Source organism: Kogia breviceps, chromosome 19 (assembly GCF_026419965.1).
Source record: "Kogia breviceps isolate mKogBre1 chromosome 19, mKogBre1 haplotype 1, whole genome shotgun sequence".
In the NCBI taxonomy this organism is placed as follows: domain Eukaryota; kingdom Metazoa; phylum Chordata; class Mammalia; order Artiodactyla; family Physeteridae; genus Kogia; species Kogia breviceps.
The window spans coordinates 57,703,439-57,727,652 of NC_081328.1; the positions used below are offsets into that span (position 1 = coordinate 57,703,439).

The following is a 24,214-nucleotide window of genomic DNA, read 5'->3' on the forward strand; positions in this document are numbered from 1 at the left end:
GTGCAAAAGGTATAACGTCTCTGAAACATTTAAATAAAAAAACAATAAAATTTAAAAGTTTCTAACTGGGTTCCCACTCTTCACCTGCTTTAAGCTACTTGCTGTTCCCCGGAGAGCCTGCTCTCTCACACCTCTTGCTTTTCGTATGAGCTCTTGGTTAAGCTTCACTCATTAATCTTAAACATACTTCTAAGCACATGTGATAAGCCAGATGTTGTTCTAGGCGCAGAGGCTAGAGTAGCAAATAATACAGGCGAACACCTCTGCCCCAAGGGAGCTTCTGTTCTTGTTTCTGACGGTCTCCCCAACCTCCCACGCACCCCATCCACTCGGTGAAATTACCCTCAGCCTCCACTGCGGTGGAGCGGTACCTCCTCGGACTGTTGTTACCCTCCAACATCTGCCACAACAAGACCGGGGCTAATCTGCTTCTCCACTACCTACCGTAACAGCTGTCACATAGATGAAACTTAACTATTTGATAAATAAGTTGATTATTAATTTATCAATAGTTTAAACTTTAGAAATCTGGAGGATTCGGTTATGCAAAATGCTTAATCTGCTTAATTCCAAGTCACTACAGCATTACTGTATATCAGGTCCATTTTTATTAAACTCAGACAACAGTACGTTAAAACAGAAAGCAGTTCTCGTCTCAGTTTAATATTTACTCAGCTAAAAGATCTTCAAGATAGTAAACCAATAATTATTTCTTACACATTAAGCTTTACATTTTTTAAATGAAGCCCCAAACTGGCATAGTCTCTTAATTCATGTCAGTAAGTTTAATATCCTGCTGATGACTATAAACACACCCCAAAACCAGAACAAATACTAAACATGCCACTCTCATAACTTTCTTTTCTAGGTGGTAAGTGCAAGCATTTTTTTTTCAGGCAATCTAGCAAATAAACCAGCTGTTTCTGCCCAAAATAACTATAGTTCAAAAGCAGACACGGGGGCCTTGATTCCCCCCCACCCCATCCCAATGACTGGACCACGTCTTATACAACAAACACTGGTCACAGTCGACGAAAGTAACCTTCAGGCAGTCGCGGCCGAATCTCCTCACTGTGTCAGACACCACTTGAATTGGTCACCAACAAGAGGTTAGAACTATTTTCTTTATACAAATATTGCTATTATTATATTCTTCCTCGTAAAAAAATATGCTATAAGAGCATGCTATATAATATTCTATAAGAGCATGCTTTTAATATGTGTGGCGGTCTTTTAAACTGCTTTGTTTTATTCACATCTTGCTAAAAATAAGTCTTATCAGTAGAGAGGACCGGGAGGTTATATTATACAAAGGGCACCAGACCTAATCAGGTACCCGAAAAGTTTTTTTTTTTTTTTTTAAGATTTTTTTTTGATGTGGACCATTTTTAAAGTCTTTATTGAATTTGTTACAATATTGCTTCTGGTTTATTATGTTTTGGTTTTTTGGGCTGCGAGGCATGTGGGATCTTAGCTCCCCGACCAGGGATTAAACCTGCACCCCCTGCAATGGAATGTGAAGTCTTACCCATGGACCGCAGGGAAGTCCCCTTGAAAACTTTTTGAGGATGATTATGCCATTAAGCAGCATGGCTAAACACCACACTGTATTTTCACTTAATGTCCACACTGGACGAGTTCCTTGCAGAAACTGCTTGCCGTCAAACGTAACCTTCAATTCCAACACGTAAAGTAACCTGCAGGCTAAGGAATCTATGACGTCTCTGCACTGTTCTCTCTTTAACCTCTTCAATTTCACTGACAGGCTTTACCTTGGGGGGTGATTGCTGCAATCTGTTGGTATTTCCCGTGTGCTGCACTCTTAGAGCCCGGGGGATAAATTCAGGTGCCAGTGGATTCAACACATATGTCTTCTTTAGTTCTAAAGCCTCTAGCTGAGCTTTGATCTGTTCAAAAGTGATTCCATGTAGGCTATTATTTTCATGACACAGGGCAATAAACCGCTCCCAAAATTTCCTACAGAAAAGATTTAGAAGATCAGTTTATAATTTCAGTGGATGAGATCACAGAAATGACTAAAAGCAACTAAAGATAATTTCGAATTCCCCCACCCCAACCCCAAATCCTTAGGCCCAGTATTCATCTATGATTCAGGTATAATCTTCCCAACCAGATCACGAGACTTCAGAAGTTTGGTTCTGAAACTACAGTCATGTCTAGTACCGTGGAACATACAAATTCCGCTCTCCAGTAATTCTGGATGATCAATGAAAGTAACATGGTCAGTGCTCGACTATGCACACTAATTTGGAATGACAGATTTTGTTATCCACACAGTAAGCAAGGATTTCAAAATTGATAACTCATTTTATCAAAGATTTGTACTTCTAGGCATACTCATCATATACACATTTATATGTATACATATATATATATTATATACATACAGACATACACACACACAAATCTGAATTACGGGGCCAAAGTAGCCTGGTGCTGGGTGACTAAGAAAAGCCAATTCAGACATAAATCTGAACCACAAAGTAAATAATTCTCATAAGGAACTTAAGAAATAACCAGTTATTCCTATATCTTTCTTTTAATTAACTGATGCTTGTCACAGCAAAGCTCATAACATTAATTGACTAAGTTAAAAGAATTAAATTGTGAAAAACACAGGAAGTTGGAATGCTTTTTTAAAATAAATTTATTGATTTATTTATTTTTGGCTGCACGGGGTCTTCGTTGCTGCGAGCGGGCTTTCTCTAGTTGCGGCGAGCGGGGGCTACTCTTCGTTGCGGTGCGCGGTATTCTCACTGCGGTGGTTTCTCTTGTTGCGGAGCACGGGCTCTAGGCGCGTGGGCTTCAGTATTTGTGGCTCGCGGGCTCTAGAGCGCATTCTCAGCAGCTGTGGCGCATGGGCTTAGTTGCTCTGCGGCATGTGGGATCTTCCTGGACCAGGTCTCGAACCCGCGTCCCCTGCATTGGCAGGCGGATTCTTAACCACTGCGCCACCAGGGAAGCCCTGGGATGCTAATTTTAATGATGATTATTTAGCTCCTAATCAAATTAATAAATGCTAAACGAGAAAAATACATTCAAAATTAATCCAGTTGTACACTGTTGTTCCTGAAGTTTTGAAAATTGATCTCCAAATAGTAAAAATATTATATATTATCAAAGATAACATATAAAAAGTTTTAGGATTTTAAATGACTATTATAAATATGCATACCTATCTTTAGTATGAGATTCAAATAATTTTTTTTATTATGCTATAAAAAGATATGTGATATGGTTTCTTCCCAAGTTGGTATCCTTGTGTTCAGGTGGACAGCAGGTAATCAAGATGGCTTCAAGAAGCATAAATAAAAAGGTTTATATTATAAAAGTTAGTATATGAATGGGAATGGCGTTATTAATATATTCATAAAACTTTGCAGATTTTCATTTCAAACTATGTTTCTCTTACATATGCTTTCTACCATCTTTTCTAATTTTTTAAAGATGAGTTTAAGAAATGGGTCCAGAAAAAATTTCAGGCCTCCATGTCAACAATAGGAAAGGTAAAAATGCTATAAAATATTAAATATGTATTTCCAACAATAAGACATAAAGGCTAACAAGATACTCATTCAGCCACAGGAAGTGTGTGTTGCTAAGAAATGCACACTGAAAGCTGCCCTTTATTTTTATTCTTAAGAACGTTTCCACAGGAATCAAGTTTTTTTCTCATAGTCTGACAGCTAAGGAAAGACTATCTTCAACATAGCACTCAGGATCTAAAATCCAAAAACTTTCCTACCCTTTTAATAAAGAACCCCAAAATATTCAACTGTGTTAATATTTACCAATACAATTCTACTACATCCTGTATTAAAAAGGAAGTTTTTTTGGTCCAAGTGATAAAGTAACAATTTCATAGAGTGGCATTTCATATTTGTGTGAACTTCAAGACACAGCAAAATGAGGAGAGAATGGACTGACTTTACTACAGCCCAGTTTTGGTTTTTGTTTTTGTTTTTGCGGTACGCGGGCCTCTCACTGTTGCGGCCTCTCCTGTCGTGGAGCACAGGCTGCGCTGAGCGCAGGCTCAGCGGCCACGGCTCACGGGCCCAGCCGCTCCGCGGCACGTGGGATCTTCCCGGACCGGGGCACGAACCCGCGTCCCCTGCTTCGGCAGGCGGACTCTCGACCACTGTGCCATCAGGGAAGCCCTACAGCCCAGTTTTTAATTTTAATTTATGATAACATATTTTCATTTTCAGCTTACATAACCCAAATGCTACCAGAACTTGCTCTATTTCAAGCTCCTTTTTAAGCTCCATACCCTGTCCCTATACGGCTCTTACTGACCTCAACTGTACTGAAGTAACATCGAGTTAAGCAGAACCTTTAAACAACCTCACAGGTCACAAGAAGCTGGTAGCTTGGTGACAGTTTTCATCTACAAGATCCCAGGGATCTCAAGGAAACAGCCTTCAAGTTAAAGGAACTGTTTCAGAAGTAACACTAAACACTTGCTATAAGCTAATCAAGTTCAACTAATTCCAAAAGCAACCTGGAATTTCCATCTTAAATCTCACTTGTCTTTTGACAGCCCCAGGGAATAGCAAAATGGTCAAGCACGTGGATTCTAGAACTAGGCTGCCTGGGCTTCAGCCATGGCTCTGTCATTCAGCAGCCCTGTAACGTTGGGCAGCAAGTTATTTAACCTCTCTTCATACCTCAGTTTCCTCATGTGTACAACAGGGCACCAACAGTGTTATTATCATTGTTATACTTTATCACTACGAAGACTTTTATTTCTCACTTTTAAACTTTCAGAGAAATGTATTCTTTCCTTCAAAAATTCTTAAAGCCAAAAATATTCCTTTTTTCTCTCTTTGTGAAGGCTCTTTCAAAGACCATTTCACACCGTCCTTGAACTCAATTCTTTACTGAAGTACTACACCATGGCATATTATGAGGCATTTCAGAACACGTAACTGCAAGATCACTTGAGAATTCCAACAACACCCAGACGGGAGAATTCGCTATGATTATTTAAAGGCTTCACCGACGCTCAGCACCTCCCTAGAATGTTAACATGTTAATTATTTTTTCTAGTAATGTTGGTTAGAAAACCCAAGTGTGCCCCTACGTTGTGATGTGTTATTTTCAGAAGACAAAACCTTACTTTCAATCACTGCATGAACCCAAAGTCTGCTTTCATTTTCATGCTAACCTTGCTTCTAGGATCGCCGATAAAACACTGAACAATCACTTGGCGTCCTCAGGTCATGGAGAGAGAGGGTGTGTGTGCAGATACACACCCCCGTGAAATAGGTTTGTATCTCACCGAGCAGGTGGAATGCGCTAATGAAGAAATTCGGTTCAAAGGGAGAATCTCTTCCAAAGTCTCTGGTTTGGAAAAACGCATTGTGTCCCCCAACCCCATCACCTCTCCTTACTCAGTGTAGATTTATCCACTCACATGGCCTCGCTTCCTCGGAAAGGCAGGGTAACCCAGTGAGGTCAATCTGACATCTGTTTGAGTGAGACACTTAGTAGCTATGTGGTCCTGGGCAGTAATTTAAACTCTACATCAGGCTGCCCATTTAAAATGCAAATAAAATACCCACATTACTGGGTTATTAGGATGACTGAACGAGGCAGAGTGTATAAAGCACTTGACCTATAGCACCTGGCACAGAGAAAGCTGTCCATAAACAGCAGCTACTACAGTAATATTTGTTCGTCTGGCGAGTGGGAGGAGGGAAAGTTCCCTGCATTCACTTAGGGTTAACAGAAAAGTTCTGTTTAAAAATCCTTTACAACAAAAAAGATTATATAACTGGTTGCCTTCTAAACTGGTATAGTAAACACAGTAATTACTCCTTGAAAACTTGATCAATATTTGGAAATATCATATTAGTTTCTTATAAATATCAAATGAGCAAGGGAGGGAAACATCCTGATTAACTCAAACTATTGATACAAAGAATTCTCACCTTCATTAGTACAGTACCTAAGAATCACATTATGTCCTCCAGATTTACTTGTATTATGAGATTAATTTAATTTCTAATGAAATTAGAAAGAGTAAAGCATAAATGTCCATAGCCTCAACTATCAGCTCCTGGGTTAGAGCTGATTAAATTGTCCAAATAACACAGATTATCTGCATTCCCATTCAGCTCTTGGTCACATGATTTTTTCTCTCCCTACACAATGTATTGACCTCTCTGAAAATATCTTACTTAGGTTATAAATTAATTTGATGGCCTTGACACACTCCAGCTTACTCGAGTAGTAAGAAATAAGCAACCAGTAGACCTGGCTTCAAGTTAAAAATTAGCCCTGGATCATTCTGATAGCATGGCCTCAGGAAAAATCATTCACCTATCTGCTCTGAGAAAATAATGACTTATGTCAGAGAAGGGGTGAAAAATGCTGATCTCATGTAATTCACAGTATAATATACCTCTATGGCAAGGGGTAATGGTTTTAAAAAATATGCATGTTGGTAAATGTTTGGGGTTATTTATAAAGAATGTCCAAAAGTAATGTCACTCAAGACTACTGTTATACCTATTTATTCCCACAACAGTTTCTAGTTGCTTTTAATACATGTCAGCCTATTTTACAAGTTGTAATCTAATAAAATTCTAATCAAACTGTATGTGTTCTCGCATTTATCAAATGATAAATATAAACAAAAATGGTAAACTACCACAGCAATATTCTAACCAAATATATTTGCAATGAATACTAAAGTAACTAAAGTGAACTTCTCAGGAAGGAAGGGCAAATTAATAGACTTAGTTTTATTCATTGGTATCTTGGAATTAATATAGTTCCTTCCCCAACTTTTTGTCATTAGTGGCTAAAAATTAATGGAAATCTATTTTTTAAATAAATTAAATTAAATTAAATTAATTAAATTAAAATTAAATAAATTTAAATTAAAGATATTTTACAATAGAATTGTTTAGCTATATATAAACAAATCATGGAACATTCAAGTTTTATTTCCTTAAAAATAAAAGGTTATTCTTCAGAACGTAATCATAAATTAAACTCTACATGATTCCTTTGTTAATGGCTTTCCCCTATAAAGTATATTAACTTCTTTTGGAATCGTAAACTCTAATGTTTGCAGCTTATTCTTAAAGGTCCCAAATTGTCTCCTTTGCCATAGAATACTTTTTTTCTGCTGAGACAGGAAAACAGATAATAAAATGCTGCTATATCTATATTGCAACAGAAAACTTGGTTTAAACAGGCCACTTCCTAACAGCTTTGTCTCCTTTAACATATCACGAAGAAATAACTACCCAAGGTGTATATGAGACCATCAGCACCGCGTTCTACTTTTCTGAACTCACTCTGACAGGTACTAGAATACTTAAAAATGTTTATTTAAGTAATCCCTCGTGTATTTCTTTCTTTTTCATAAAGAATATTCTAAATTTCTGTTCAACTGTTTTTCTGTAAAATTTTTTGTAACAGTTTTTCAACACTGCATAGGCCAAGTCTTATATTACTGGCTTCATACAATTAAAATTCCTATTAACTAGTATAAATCATAAGTGTACAAAGAGACATTTTTTAATTTATGTTGATATTTTAACATTCCTTATGACCACAATCTAAGGAATACTAACAGTTCTTTCCAAAGACAAGTAATAACCCTTTTTAACCCCCTAATTTTAAGATCCTCTGGATTAACCAGACGCAAAGATTTGCACTGAGAAGCCTTGAGAGAAAATGAGAAGGAAACTCATCAAAAACGAGCTAAAACAATAATGAAGGAAAAAAGAGGGGAGTATGGGTATGCAATTCAGTCTCCATCAAAGATAACGCACACACACAAAACCACCTTCGGGACCCTCGCACTGGTCAGTCCCTTGTCCCGGAGCACTCTTAGTAGCCCAGGAGCCTGCGTAGCGCATACCCTCAACTCCAGAGTCAGCTTCTCAGTGAGGCCTTCTCTGACCACACACACCATGTGAGATCACAAACCGCCCACCCTACCCCATCACTTCTAATGCCCCTTGATGTTCTATTTCTTTTCCATTGAACTTACCACATAAAATACTACCAAGTGTTTTTATCTTGCTTATTGTCGGTGTTCCTCTCCTCCCCAATAAAATGTTAAGCCCCACAAAGACAGAGATTTTTGTCTGTTTTGTTCACTGATGTATCCTCAGTGGCTAGAAGAGTACTTAGAACACAGTAGGCACTCAGGAAACATCTTATGAATGGTGACTGATTCAGTGAACACACAATTTTATATACATAATGAATAGGCTCAAAGCAATATACTTTCGTGTTCCCACTGGGTATTAGTTGAGACTAAAGTTGACTTTAATTAGCCAGGAGGTCATATCAATACGTGCACAGGGAGGCAAATTACTCTCCACCTCCCCCGTTAATGTCTCAAACACTGACACGTAATTACCTGCATCTTCCAATAGAGCACAGCGCGACGGGGTCGCCAACCACGGCGACCAGGGACTGTGCCCTCGTGATGGCGGTGTTGAGCAGCTTATAGTTGGACAAAAAACCATAATCTAAGTCCTCGGTGGGATCCTCCAGCAGCTGCTCTTTCTTTTTAATTGGTGTCTGTTTATGTTTACAAGTATGTCTGGTACGTACTGTGCTAAGAAACAAAACTCTGAATTGCTTTCCTGTAAAAAAAAAAATTAAAAATAAAAGAGGACTGTTACTCTGAACCACGGATATAATAAAAGCATTTCATTTTTTAAATGTTATTGCTAAATAAGAGGTGTTGATGAGAATGTGGAGAAACTGGAACTCCTGTTCACTGTAGGTGGAAATATAAAATAGTATGTAAAACACTATAGAAAATAGCATGGCAGTTCCTCAAAGAAATTAAACATAGAACTAACATATGATGCAGCAACTCTACTTCTGGAAATACACCCAAAAGAACTGATTCCGTAAGGAAGTCCAGAGAGAGACTAGTTTGCACGTGTTCTTTCTTACATGGACACAGCTCTTCTCTCATTCTATGACAAGCCTCCACAGGTGAGAATACAGTTCTAGCGTCAATTCTTAGTTCTCTCTTCTCCAGGCCAAACAATCCTAGTTCTTTCAACCATTTCTGACTCCACAGGGCAGTTTCTAGACCACTAACTATGCTAGGTCGTCTTTGGACGCTTCCTAATAGTCTTTCTAAAATGCACACCCAAATTCTGCATGATCTGAACGCATGGTATTACTGGAGCTATTTTTTTTCCCATGATCTAGAAATTGTATTACTCTTATTATTGTATATTACCATGAAACCTCAGATTGTAGTGGGCTTTTCTGGCACTCACATTATAGTGTTGCTTCACTTACTTAAATGCACAAATTTCATAGCAACTAATTACATGAAAATTTAAAAGTTGCTTTATTCACTTAGGAAGATCTAGATGAAGAACAAGCTATGCCTTTAAAAATTTGCTTGACAGGTACAAGTTTTTAAAAATCTTTATAAACAAATGAGTTCTCAGATACATTATAACAACAATAGGTGTTGTATGCTACTGCGATTGCAACTATAGCACACAGATATTTGCAGTTACAGTCACAGAGGAAGTCCATTTGTTGATACTTCTTTTATTGGGATAGAGAAATTTAACGAACATGTAAATGAGCTCGACCTTGAGTTGCCAAATTTGGCATTAAAGAACTTGGTATGAAATGAATACGTAACTGCTTGTCCAGAAAAGCGATCTTGAAAACTAAAAATCAAATGTGCACACATTTTAAGATCTAACCGTTTGAATAACTTAATTCATTTCCATTAATAGTTACCTTGAACATTTAGCACCCTTTCGACGTTAACATCCGATAATCTCTTTTTTCGAAGTTCAGCGCGTATCCTGAACACCTGGTCGGCATACGGGGTCACCACACCAATGCTGCCGTCATCTAACTTCCCCCACGCTACTGGCCACTTCCTTCTTAACTCTTCCACACGTTCCACCACTTCAAAGACCTTTAAACAAACGTACATGTATACATATCAAAGTTATACAAGCACTGGGAGAAAAGAATATGGCAACTGAAATGGAGGTACAAAGGATCTCATTTTAGCAAACGTCGTTTTAAAACCACCTCGAAACAGGAATAATGCTTTGGTGATGTGAACACACTTTTGTTTACATTTCAAGCGGTAAATCTCTACAACAGCGCACCCAGTGACAACATGAAAATCGGAGATGATGTAACTGGCCACTGGCCCCGCCCCTCACCTGGCCCCCCTTCTCAAACGGGGACAGGTTCGGGCTCCTGTTTAGAGAGAGGCGCGTGGGACCGGCCACCCCACGTTCCCAGTATTTCTCAGTCCGCTCCGCAGCTCAGGCCGATGAAACCCATCAGGAGAGCCCTAGAGTCACAGCACCGCCAGCGCCTCGGCGGTGCGAGGGCCACCCTTCCTCCTGTCCCCGTGGATATAAGTAAACAGAACAGCCAATAGCTGGCAGCAAACCGCAGCTGGCACTGGGGCAAATCTGGGCCTCAGCGCAGACTTTCAGACTTTGCTGCCTTCTCATGGTACGACTCCGCTCAAGCCCTGTCATTAACCGGGCAGTGAAGTAAGCCCATATTTTACCATCTGGATTTTCTGGACCCCACTTAGTGAATTAGAGTAGAACTTTTAGTGTAGTTTAATCTACTTTAATTCAATGAATTCATCAAACAAATAGTGTCGATGCTTGGCACAGTAGAGGACAAAATGATCACTAAAACATGCTCCCTGCCTGTGAAGAGATTACTGTATGTTTAGAAAATAGATTCCTAATTTAAAATACGTATTATAAGGCAAGCTCAACAGAGGGTCAGGCAAGAGTCCAGGCGCAGAGAGAGGAAGGAGAAATTTTTTAATGTCTTTTAAATACATTATTTATTTACTATTTGTTAATAATATCTACTTAAATCTATAATAGTAAGTATACAAAAATTTGGTAGTTTTATTCCTTTTAAGAACTCAAGGGTTAATGGCCAGGATGCAGTGCCCACTGCCACATACAGATTCAGCGAACGGCAGAGGAGCAGACTCAAGTCACCCTGTTGTTATAATGAAATGCCAGCAAGTGAAACAACTACCCAGACGGCCCAAGGGTGCTGATGAGTCAACTGGATTGAAAACATGGGGCTCTCACCCGTAAGAACAAGCAACACACAACCATTTCTCCACTTCGCCCCTCTGTTACCCCTTATATCATAGGCAGCATAAAACTGTAGTCAAAACACACAGACTTGCAATGGTATGAGGAGCTTGGGGAAACCTCTCTCCCAGATAGACATCTATGAAGCTGGTCAAGACCAACAGATAATCATTCGAAGTCTCTGGAGATTGATCAAAGAGCTTCCAAGAAATTGAGAAGCATTGTTTCAACAAAATCTACAGAAAGTCAGTAAGAAGAGTAGAAGGCTGGGCCTGCCCCCATTCGCCCACAGCCCTGTCTCACAGGACTGTTTCAGCAGCCGAGGGGCAGTTCCCACCTGCTCCAGCTCCCTGGTGTGAAAGAACTACTCCAGGCGGTGGCAGCAGTGGATGAACATCAGAGATCTTGTTTTCCCCAGCAATGTGCAGCAGGAGGCCTACGAGCAGTTAGCAGCAATTGGTTGGTACCTATTCCCCTACCCCCACCTCCTGCTACATAGGGAGGATCTGAGTGGGACAGTGGGTGAAGCACGCAGTCTCCTTTTGCTCGTACAGGAGTTCGTAACATAGTCACCACGGTAGAAGTCACAGACAAAAACAAAATCTCGATAACAGCAACAACAAAAAAAACTCATCACTTACAAAGAACTCCAATAAGATTAACAGATGACTGCTCATCAGAAACAATGAGGGCAATAAAGCAGTAGGAAAGCATATTTCAGTGTGCTGAAAGAAATAACTCAATAGTACCCAGCAAAACTACTTTTCAAAAATGAAGGCAAAACAAAGACATTCCCAGAAAAAACAAAAACTGAAAGAATTCTTTACTAGCAGACCTGACCTAAAAGAAACACTAAAAGAAATTCATTAGGCTGAAAGCAAGTGACACCAGACAGTAATTCAAATCCACACAAACAAAGCATACTACTAAACGTAATTACATGGTTAATTATAAAAGACAGTATAATAGTATATTTATTCTCCTTTCTCTTCTTAACTGATTTTCCAGCCAGTAGTTTCCAACCTGAGTGCAAAAGTAACAAAGGAAACCCTAGAGTTATTTGTCAATATTTCAAACAGGTAAAGAAAAGTTTACCTTTTCCTAAAATTAATTGGCACAGACTAATTAAAATGTCAAGTTTCTTTACTTTTGGCTAGGATTTTATCAAGTGGGTGCTGTCAGTTTTCTTGTACTGACTTCTAACTACAGGCCTCTGACCAATTTTTTAATGGAAAGATGAATTACTATTACCTAATAAATGGCATTTTTTTGTAAATAAAATGAGTACTTTATTTTATATTAAAGCATGGGACTCAAGGGAAGAAAGGGAGACGGAGATCACAGATCAAGAATCATTCTTCTAATGACCAACCATGCGCACATCCTCCCCTGGGCTTCCCGAAGTCCAGGCCTGCACTCTCTTGTGACAGCCAGAACCAAACCTCAGGTTCTCTGGCCTGCTGGCCCCTAAAGACATCACAGGTTTTTGTCTGCTACCTGATCTGACCCCTCATACTTCCCACATTTTCTCTGAACTTAAAAAGTCAGAAACTGGGCTTCCCTGGTGGCGCAGTGGTTGAGAGTCCGCCTGCCGATGCAGGGGACACGGGTTCGTGCCCCGGTCCGGGAGGATCCCACATGCTGCTGAGCGGCTGGGCCCGTGAGCCGTGGCCGCTGGGCCTGCGCGTCCGGAGCCTGTGCTCCGCAACGGGAGGGGCCGCGACAGTGAGAGGCCCACTTACCGCAAAAAAAAAAAAAAAAAAAAAAAAAAGTCAGAAACTGTAAGAGAAGCACACAAGTTGCAGCACATAATGGGTCGGCACCATCATCATCTGGCTCTGTGTGAGCCCCTGGAGCTCAGGACTCCACAAGTCAAGTTCTACTCATGTAAAACGATGCCTCACTGGAGCGAGCGCTAGAACATGTGGCCATAGTCCATTTCAGACGGCTTCTTTGAAACCAAGTTCTCTATTTTGGCATAAAACAAATGTAAATCAAAGTTTTTGTTTCCCGTAGCAGATTCATCTTAACAAATCAGTGTTACACAAGAAAAGAATAAACTTCCATACTATTTTCATGTAAATGAAGTCAACACACAATAAAATATCAACCCAAAATTTTAAATAAATGCTTAATAAGACCAGACTATATGTATATATATATATATATGACTGCAAAAATGTCAACAATTTGCAAAAAGGACAAAGGTACCTCTGCATTATTATAAAAAGCTGTGCTATTTTTCTCTTGTACATCTTCCCCTCGTGCTGTAAAGAAGGTGAGTGGGTAGAAATCCTTGTGTGCTGGCTGCTTTCCACTGGCCATCAGTTTGCCCTCATAGAAGAGCTCAGAGGTGTAACTGCAGAAAAAGACCAAAATAAATAAATAAATAAATAGTAATCTATCATCAAAATTAATTCTACCCATAGGAAACAATTACCAGTCAAGTATCACGCTGCTTTATGCCCATGATTAATTTTAATCCAAACATCTGATACCCCTGATACCAAGATTTTCAGCAAAATTAGCCAGAGAAATGAAAACACAGTGGGCTCCTGGTATACCACCGATAAATGAATTGATCTGGGGAAGGCATGAAGCCAGAACACAGAAATAAAAGGAAGAAATGACGACAGTTCAGTACTAGATGAAACTCTTGTTTTATGAGGAAATTTGATAGGTGTTGTGGTTTCCTATACTAAAATTTTTTAATGTATATTTTTATTTACGTGGATCATATACTTATGCAAACACAGGTCTATAGACACTGAAACAATACACGCAATTGGAGGGTGTTCCAGTCTTCAACCTTAAAGTGAATACTCTTTGCCAATGAAGATACTACGTATAGTACCCGGCTCATCACTGACTGCAGCAGATGGCTGGCAACAAAGAAAGAGGAACCGCATCTCACGACAGTGATAAAAGCCACCCTTCAGTCTAAACTTCTTTTTATATCTTTCCTACTGCTTTCAGAGAAACCGGAAAATTAGCTTCACGTGACCGCCAGAATCAATATTATTAAATTATATTAAACGTGAAAAACCCCTACATTTTGGTGCTGGCAGTGACAGGAAAGGAGCACAGAGGGGCTCCCAGGGCGCTGGGAACGTCCTGCTCTTTTGGTCTGGATGCTGGTTGAGGGGTACGTTTGGCTTGTGACTATTCACTGGGCTACCACTTATGATACTTTTACAATAGAGACCTTTTAAAACTTTATTACTAAGTTTCATGGTTTTTTCTCCTTCCTCCCTCCCATCCTTCCTTTCTTTTAAAATAGACTCCTTGTATAACAGAGCCAGACACACATACGCAAACCATTATGTGGCCTGTCAACATATGTTTATTACATCATGTACTTTTACATATACATTATATATTTAGTCACAGGAAAATATGTTTATAGCTACTAGAACCTAAAGTTTTTGTTTCCAGAACTGCCCTACTATAATAAATTACAGCTGACTTTTTGAAGTGTACTTTCACAGACATAAAATTAAGCATGATTTGCAGCACTAGGGACACCATGTAACTCCGCTGGGAATAATCTGGCCCTAGGAACAGTGCTGTTCTGCGTCCCCTTCCACCGGACCACACAAAGTGTGACAGAGGGGCAGTTCACACCTACTTGATGATAGCTTCGTGGGAGCGGTAGTTCTCACACAGGAGGATCCTGCAGGGAAACTCGGCCGGGTAATGCTCATAGAGCCGGTCAAGCAATGAAACGTGAAGGTTTCTCTCCCTGGCAAACTCACTGTAAACAAAAGGGCTGAGCTGTAACAGAGAGACACATGGAGAGAATTTAACTAAACATACAAGCAGTATTTTTTTTAACATCCTTTCAAAAAAAATCCACCATGCTGAAACTTCTGATGTACTAAACCTCAACATGCTGAATGCTGGAATAAGGAGTCAAAAATATTTTCTAGGGACAGTTTTACTACTATAAAGAATGAGGCTAGGGCTTCCCCGGTGGCGCAGCGGTTGAGAGCCCGCCTGCCGATGCAGGGGACGCGGGTTCGTGCCCCACTATCCCACGTGCCGCGGAGGGGCTGGGCCCGTGAGCCGTGGCCGCTGAGCCTGCACGTCCGGAGCCTGTGCTCCGCAACGGGAGAGGCCACAGCAGTGAGAGGCCCGCGAACCACAAAAAAAAAAAAAAAAAAAAAAAAAAAAAAAGAATGAGGCTAAATTCTCTAATTTTTTGTTTCAGCATGCCAACACTAACCTAGAGTTTCTGCACATAGGTTAATAAAGGACTCTTCCAACTTAATAATAAATAGCTACTACCTTAGTAATTTTAGGGATGCAACCCACTGCATCATTGGGGGAGTCAATCCACTGTCTCACTAAAATTAAGCAACTATTTTAAACAGTGAGCTAGCAGGATACACCACCTATGACTAAAACACGTATTTTTAATAATTAGCAAAAAAGCCATCTTTATCTCGTAAAGTGTAAGGAGCCATCCTTGATTATAACTTTGATGCTAAGAACAAAATTAAACTTCTGGCAAAGAAACAAAAGCAGAACTTGTCCCTCTACCTTCAACTCTTTCCTAAATGGACAGCTACAACAATGTGTAGGTTTAATCTCAACCAACTGTGACAAAAGAGAAAGAACCTCAAGCTGAAACTTTGCAAAATTGATATTCCAATAGAAAAACTGTAATTTTCTTTCATACGTCGGTATTAAGAACAGACAAGTTCTTTGAGATTTTGGCTATTATTTTTAATTAAGCACTTTGTTTCCCATGAGAATGAAAAATTAACCCTTCAGGAAAACAAATGTTGGGGACAGGAACTGGGGAATCGTAAGAAGGATAATTTAAATTTATTTGATAAAGAAAAGTAAGAATCAAATATTCATACTACAGAGAACTGAACTTCAAATTAATAACCATGACAATTAGAACACTGATAGACTCATTCATTCCACTCTATGCAAAGAAGGAAAAAAAGTGGAGCGGGGGGGTGGGGGTGGGATAGCAATTTTCCTTCAGAAACACCAACATTTTCCACTATTAGTACAGAAATATTTAAAGCACTTAAACTGACATGCATGGTGCAATTTCATAGGCTGTTTTAGAAAACAAAATATTAAACATCAAAATATAAGAGAAGTTCCTTTCCACATGGTGACTCAGAGGGCACTCACCTGCATGTGGTCTCCAGCCAGGACCACCCGGGTGTCCTTAGTTGCTAATGCTAGGGGCATGATGGTTTCACACTCCATGGCCTGGGCAGCCTCATCTAATAGAACGTGGGTAAAAAAGCCTGCGAGGTACAGTGTAAACACAGGACCGCATATTACAGCAGTGATAAAGGGAGGAGTAGTGTCTTTCTTTTAAGGAAAGAGTTTACTGTCCTGATTTAAGAGCTGTGAGTACTTTTAATGCCAGTCCTCAATTTAGAAGATCATATATTTAAATCATTATTTAAAAAATAGAAGTTGAAAGGAATAACTATCTTACTCAACAATAGATATGTAAATGGCATCTGGTAGTAATGGCCTCAAGACTAACAATTAAATCAGGACACATAAAAAAGACTTTAGAAGTACAAGATAGCAGCTTTTCACCACAAAGAAAAGCTGGCAACAAAACAGTGATAAGGCCCAAAATCCTTTCACTATTTATCTGCTAAAACACCAAAAATAAAACAATGGTAGTTTATAAGTAACTTTAGCTTAAACACACACATTAGACATTAAAGTAAAGAAAATTATACCCAAAATCTAACATAAAGGAGAAAGTGATAATCTAACTTTGACCAAAAACAAAGGTTATATGTTAGCAAATTCACTATTTTGATTATTTATGTTTATTGCGTGTGTGTGTGCACGCGTGTGTGCGTGCATGCGTGTGTGCATACAGATTATAAGATTATATACAATTTTGTAGCCTAAGACCCTATTCTGACTGTAAAAATATCACCAGTCTGAAAAAGAAAAAAACAAAAGTGACACAACCAGTATCAAAAATGTACAGTATCGGGCCTTCCCTGGTGGCGCAGTGGCTGAGAGTCCGCCTGCCGATGCAGGGGATACGGGTTCGTGCCCCGGTCCGGGAGGATCCCGCGTGCCGCGGAGCGGCTGGGCCCGTGAGCCGTGGCCGCTGAGCCTGCGCGTCCGGAGCCTGTGCCCCGCAACGGGAGAGGCCACAGCAGTGGGAGGCCCGCGTACCACAAAAAAAAAAAAAAAAAAAAAAAAAAAAAAAAATGTACAGTATCAAACATCCCCCAGATGCAAAACACCCGCGCCTCGGTTGCTGCGGCCACCCACACCGAGGCACAGGAATCTGTGTACAGAAAGGAGGAAAAGCCTCTCTGCCTCTGTAAGAGGAGACAGAAGAAAAATCTCCTTGCTGTCTCAATGGTAGAAGTAACTGTTGCCCCCTCTGGCTAGCTCACGGGGGTAGGGAGGGGGCGCCCCGTTCTTCCCAGCACAGCAAACACCACAAAGTAGCTTGTCAACAGAATGACCAGTGGCAACTCTCTGATTAGCCGCCCGTGAGATGGCCCAAGAACCTAACCTCTATTTCTATGAATAGCAACGAGTTCCAAACGATCTGTTTATACATCTTCCTAATGCAGCTTGTTTCTAGGTTGGGAGCTTTCTAAGCCTTACTGACTCGCAGTAATAAGCGCCAGCACCGTCACCGCCATCATCAGGCTCCATTCAAACAAATGGCTACGTTGACAGCACAAGTATCAATAAGTGTTGCCTATTTAATGACAGTGGCCCAAGCATGATTTGGACACGTGCATTTCCCTGTTGAGGAGAATTTGTGCTTTTTGCTCTAAAAGACTAATTAAATTAAGGAAGATGACTATATAATTATAGGATCAAATTGGAAAAAACTGCAAAAAAAAAATTGGAAAAAACTGAGACTAGTGAAAAAAATCTACTGTTTTCATTAGATAACATTTTAATTAAATAGAGCTAGGCTTAAATCAGGAACTGAATAAATCACGAAATTGTTATACTGTTGCTTAAGCTAGTAAAAGAAACCTGAATTAGTCAAACTGATTTAGCCTGAGCTTTGGTTGTCTTAGCTGTAAAATAACCCTCCACAAAGTTGATATGAGAATTAAATGAAGTATAAACAATGCCTAAAAGCAGATAGTTGACTTGCAATAAATGTTCTACACTCTTGCTCTTCAAAGCCATTCTTTACTCCTCCTCAAAACTATACTGTTTAGGAGGCTTGGGTATTTAATTTACGTGGCAAATATGCAGAGTATAATCATGAAGTAATGAGACCGATTGTTAAATAAACATACCAAAATTTACATTGCAAATAAGTGTTGTTCCATCAAAGAAGTCAGTTGAGAGGAAATATAACTCATTCCAATGGATGCAGCCACTGTTCAAAACATTTTTGAAACTCTGCTTTTGTAACTGCCCTCACCAGCCAGCTATGAGCTGCGTGCACAAGAAAAATAAGTCTCATTAAATGAGAGGCACGTCTCTCTCTCTCTCTCTTTTTCTTCCAACCCTAATGGTATTGCTCAGTTTGATAACCTACCTTATTTACCAGACATGTCTCAGAAAGATTTTGAAGCTTTTCTAAAATTACTCTCAAAAAAGCAAGTTTGGCCACTGTTCATCCTTTAAGATAAACAGAGGTTTATCAAGGGCCTCCAGGTGTCTATACCCTGGGCCAAGTGCCAGGAATACAAGGTGAAGAGAACTGTCTCTACCTTCCAGAGACTTAAAAGAATTTGTCACTGGCTCTGAAAGCAATTCCAAAAGGAGAGAGCAAAAAAGCGTTGACCAATGCCAACAATTATAATAAAGCAGTAATAAATGAATATTCTTCCAAAGCAACTACCTTAAAGTGATGCCACATTTTGATGGTTAAGTTCTGCCATATTTATCAGAACTTCTTGTCACCATCTACCTGTACTTTGTATAATATTAGTTTGATTTTACATAGTTCCTGTACTTAAATAATCTTAGTGGTATGTCATAAAAAAACCTATCATGATTGTTGTCTCTACACTGTATTAATGGAAAACTATTTTAAAATTAAAAACTTGAGAACATTGTAAAAAAACCAAGTGTCCAAATTTGAATTTTTCACATGATCAATAGTGAGTAAATACCATCTGATCAATTAAAGAACAAATAGAGTAGCAGTCACTAAAATGTCTAAACTAGGGGTTGATCATTTTCGTGTGTGTGAAGGGCCAAACAGTACACATTTTAGGTTTTTTTGGTCATACAGTCTGTGTTGCAACTACTCGACTCAGCTGCTGTAGCACAAAAGAACCCATAGAAAATACAGGTAAATAAATGGGCATGACTGTGTTCCATCCAATTGAAACTTGATTTACAAAAACAGACAGCAGGCCAGATACGGCCCACAGGCCAACCCCTGATCTAAACTGAATGCACAGCCCTGGGCATTCAGACACCCTTTCTGTGGCTTGAGTCAGCATACCAGGTTCGAGGTCCAACTGACAGAGGTACTGGGAAGTATTCAACGTCACCACCACCACTCGGTGTTTAAGAATATCTTCTTTCTGTGGCATCTGAAAGGTGGAGTGTGCGCCTGAGATCAAACAGTACTGATGCACAACCGGGTGGACAGTCTTTACCCAGCGGTTTCTGAAATATACCCTATAAAAGAAGATGACATTTCCGACTTATACTTATTAACATCTTACCAGTATCTGATTATCAAAACATCAACATTATGATTTAAGACTACAATACCTGGAAATTAACAAATAAGTCTGGTAACTGTTACCACTCTACTGGATTAGAATCTAACATACAACTGTAACTCCCCCCCACCAAAAAATGAATCAAGCAGCAAGTGTATACACTATGATAAGATAAACATCTAATTATTTTTAAGTGTTCAGAATAATCTTACAACAGAATGACACACAGAGTTTCATAAGCATTAGTTTTTTTTACTTCAAAACATTCCCATTTGGGAATTACTTTTTTTCCCTAGAATATTCTTACAAAAATATACTTATATTATCTATGTTAATAAAATATAGTGAACTGCATACTTACAAGAGAAATTTAAAAGTTACTTGCATTTCACTTTAGAATATATTCTTATACCTATATTTAAATAGACCTCTACTTAAAGTTCTGGAAATTTAAAAATAAATTTAAATTTTGGACCATCAGAAAATCTTAAGAAAGAGCATCTCTCTATTAATTGCAAAAGAAAAACAGAAATGGGACTCGTACGACAGATTACTAAGATGGTACAGAAACAACTCATCCGCCCACCCACCTCCCCCCATCCCCAACCCACCCATGTCACAAAAATCTGCTGGGCATCTACTATGGGCCAGCACAGAGGCAAGTCACATGGCTTGCAAACTTTCATAAAGACTTTGGATTTATTCTGATTTTAATGGAAAGCCATCAGAGAGTTGTAACAGGGGACATGTCAAGAGACATGCCTTAGGTTGTTAAAGGACCCCTCTGTTTCTTTGGACAGAATACACAGTTTTGGAGGCAGGAAGAGGGCTGGACAGGGGTGTGGTGGTAAATGCTGAACAATCAGCCTTCGGGGGGGTGGGGAGGGGTGACCTGATCTGCAGTGTTTGCTGGTTTCTGGGGTACAAAACCTACTATCGTGGCCAATTTCACATGAACTTGGGAAGACATGCACATGATTGGCTCTCACAAACCAGTACCAGCTGCTCCGTCACACCAGGGACTGGGAGAGAGGCAGGGGAGGGGCAACATCAAGGAGACCGATTAGGAGCCGCTGTAATGATCCGGACAAGAAAAAATGATAGCTTGAACCAGCGTGGTTAACAGCAGAGATGTGAAAATGGTCAGATCACTGCACGTTTTGCAAGTAATGCTGACAGGATTCACTGATATACTAGATGTGGGATTTAAGAGAAAGGATGTTCCGTGGCTCTGAAACTGGGTGAGTGGCAGTGGTGGTGCTCGGGAGGAACAAATCTGGGGTGGGAACTGGGACGTCTGTTGTGGACACGTTTAGTAGCAGACACCCAAGCGGAGATATCCAGTGAGCAGAGGTAGTTCTAAGTGTGGAGTTCAGAAGAGTGCCTACGACAAGAAATGTACAACTGAGATCATGCTCAAACCCTGAGACCAGAAGAGCTCACCTGGAGAGTAAGCGTAGATAAAAAGGAAACTAGTTGGAAGAATGAGAGACGGGCCACTTGCACATGCAGAGGCTGGGGAATGGAGGGACACAGGAGAGGAGACTGGGAAGCAGCGATCAGTGAGACAGCCAAGAACTCAGGAGACTGTGAGGGTCCGATCAAGGGACATAAACTTCCAGGTCACTAAATCGTCTGGACATTTTCCGCGCCCATCAAGTTACTTATCCGCAGCATCCATCTCTGTGGTCATTCCCTCCTTGAAACATTCTCTCCCTCAGCTGCCCTAACCCAACCACTCGCTGCTATCCTCCCACCTCTCTAAGCTGCTTCCTCAAGGCTCAGCCTTTAGTGCTCTCTCATCGAGCTCTGTCTTCTCACCTCACCATCTCATCCCAGGCCCATGGCTTCAATTACCACCAATACCCTGATGACTCACACGTTCTTCTCTCTCTGCAGCCAAGGCCTCACCTCTGAGCTCCAAGATGCATATCCAACTATTTATTTGACATCTGTCTCCTCAAGAATGTTTCAAAGGCAGCTCAAATGTCATATGCACAAACACCAACCTCATGATCCTCTACAATGTGTTCTAACCCTCCATGAAACAATTAAAACTAGTTATTGTCTTTTTTTAAGCAAGGCAAAACCAAAAAAAGCATTTAATAAATGTCCCTAATTTGTAAATAAATTGTCATAGAGGAAAGTCATGTATTTTAAAAGCATTACTATGATAGGAAGGACTGTGAAAGTAAGCAACACCACTCCTAATCTTAAACATGTCTTAGGTTTTAATAAAAAATATTTAATCAGATCAGCAAAGCAGAATTTACTTTTAAATATATGAAAAATCTCATTTTAAAAATTATCTGAAAAAGTATTTACCAATTATGATCCCATTAATATTAACTTACGTGTGTGTATTTAAGCATATAAATGACTAGAAATTAAACTGTAAAATGTCAGTAGTATTTATCTCTGACTGGTAAGGTTATAGATAATTTTTATTCTTCATGCTTTCCTATATTTTCCATATTTTCTTAAATGAACATTTCATTACAAAATTGAAAAATTCACTTTTCAAATTACTCATCAAGTCTAACTCCAGCCACTGCTTCTTTCTCAAAGAAAAAATAGAAATGGAAGTTCTAAGCCTCATTACTGACTTTTCTGTAGTTACCTTGGAAAGCTAGCTCAAGATGAAGTTAAGTAAGAATACAAAGTTTGATCAATAGGCAAATACAAAATTTGATCATTTCCTTAAAAATATAATAGTCTAGTGCTGACTTTAAAAAGCCTTAAATATTTTCTCAGTACTTTCATTTTGTGCAACATTTAAGGTAGACACTGTCTATAAGATTATTTAAAACACATCCAACAACATTTTTCAAAATTGGAGAATTGACACTTTCAAGTCCATGGTATAAAAGGTGACACCAACTAAGTAATTTACATATTTCTGGAAATAAACTGTCCACATACCCCACATGAATTATAATGAAATTTAAAACTGAAGACTGTCTGGTAATATATCATTTTAATTCACCAAAATTTTATTCATGTATTGAATTCATATGCAATGAACACCCCCAAAATATTACTACGTAAATATGCTACAGAATCAGAAAGACCTTATTTATTTATTTAAAGACCTTTACAAAATAACATATAGCTTGTATTTGTCCAGCAAACAGTAACTGTACACTTTTTCTCCACAGACAGCCTTTATCTAGTAAGTGACAACTCAGCCAGAATCGGCTACTGGTTTTCAGAAGCAAACACAGAAACTATGTCTTCCTCTCTGTTCCATTTTAAAATCTTCTAAGTCTAATAAAGTAAGAAGTAAGAACTGAAACTTAATGTAATTAAAACGGATTCTAAAACCTCCATCCCGAAATAATTTAAGCTCAACTCCTGGCAACTAATAGAATTTTATACATTTTAACCACAAGTGTGCATATTTAAACATATTCACTGTTTTAGCTGCTTAGTGTTTATGGCTATTTTCCTACTTTGTCACGTTTATTAGGGCGCACTCTAAGCTACAGTGTGAGAAGGTACACTTGTCATCATCACTCTTATTCCACAGAGACAACAAATCTTCAAGGTCACGTGCGGACACTTAGGGCCCTCTTGTGTTCTTTCCCCTGCATTCGGGGACGATTCACAGAAAGCTGACCTCGCCAGAGTGCTCAGCCACTCTAATGGTCTCTATTCCGTCTCCCATACCACTCACATTTGTTGTCCATTAGGAAAATCATACGTTAATCTCAGTTAATAATAGACGGTGCTAATAAATCCTAACCTTTCAATGTATTAACCCTCCTAGGAAATACATTCACAAGTTAACATCTTTCCTGAACGGAAAAACTGGTGAAAATACAGCGCCACATAAAGGCCAAGACTTTTCTTATTTTATTCCACTTATTAAATGAAATAACATGAAATTTGTATTTAAATAAATTTAAATATTTTCTACTAGAGGGCAAGTTTCTGTATTTGGGCCACTACAACTATACATAGACCCTACTGGAACACAACTTCTTATCCTACATATTCAGATGCACTACATGTTGGACTGTAACGCCCAAAACATAATTTTACATGGGAAAAGCTAAACATCATGCTAGCCAAATAATGGATTTCAGTGTTTATCAACCACAGCTCTCCTGCCCCAAATGTCAAGTGACCTATGCTAGGTCAACCAAGCTTTGAGGGGTCTTCACTCCACTGCTTCCAAGCCAAGTACAAAGATAGATGAGATTGTCACAGTTCCTACAGAACATACATACACAAACATAAGCACACACACAAGCTCTACCAACAATAAAACTCCTTACCGACACCGAAGTAAGAACACTCATAGCAAATATGCTACTAGCTAACTCAATTTCCGTTATGGGCTAAAAAAGATTAGAATCTGAAGCAAACTAGTTATCGATGAATTTATACATTGGTAAATATCACATTTTCATTTAT

The 24,214-nt window shown here is 39.3% G+C and overlaps 1 protein-coding gene across 8 annotated transcripts in view; it reads right to left on the minus strand.

Moving 5' to 3' along the window:
- The window catches only part of HELZ (helicase with zinc finger), a 153,762-nt gene that overhangs the window by 61,834 nt on the left and 67,714 nt on the right, over positions 1–24,214 (minus strand). For all 8 annotated transcript variants that reach the window (XM_067021928.1, XM_067021927.1, XM_067021926.1 and 5 more), the window contains 7 exons: positions 19,570–19,748; positions 16,281–16,399; positions 14,755–14,900; positions 13,338–13,485; positions 9,772–9,955; positions 8,408–8,636; positions 1,773–1,977 (listed from right to left, as the gene is read on the minus strand). In XM_067021928.1, coding sequence (XP_066878029.1) covers positions 1,773–1,977; positions 8,408–8,636; positions 9,772–9,955; positions 13,338–13,485; positions 14,755–14,900; positions 16,281–16,399; positions 19,570–19,748 — 1,210 coding nt within the window. The remainder of the gene's footprint in view (positions 1–1,772; positions 1,978–8,407; positions 8,637–9,771; positions 9,956–13,337; positions 13,486–14,754; positions 14,901–16,280; positions 16,400–19,569; positions 19,749–24,214) is intronic.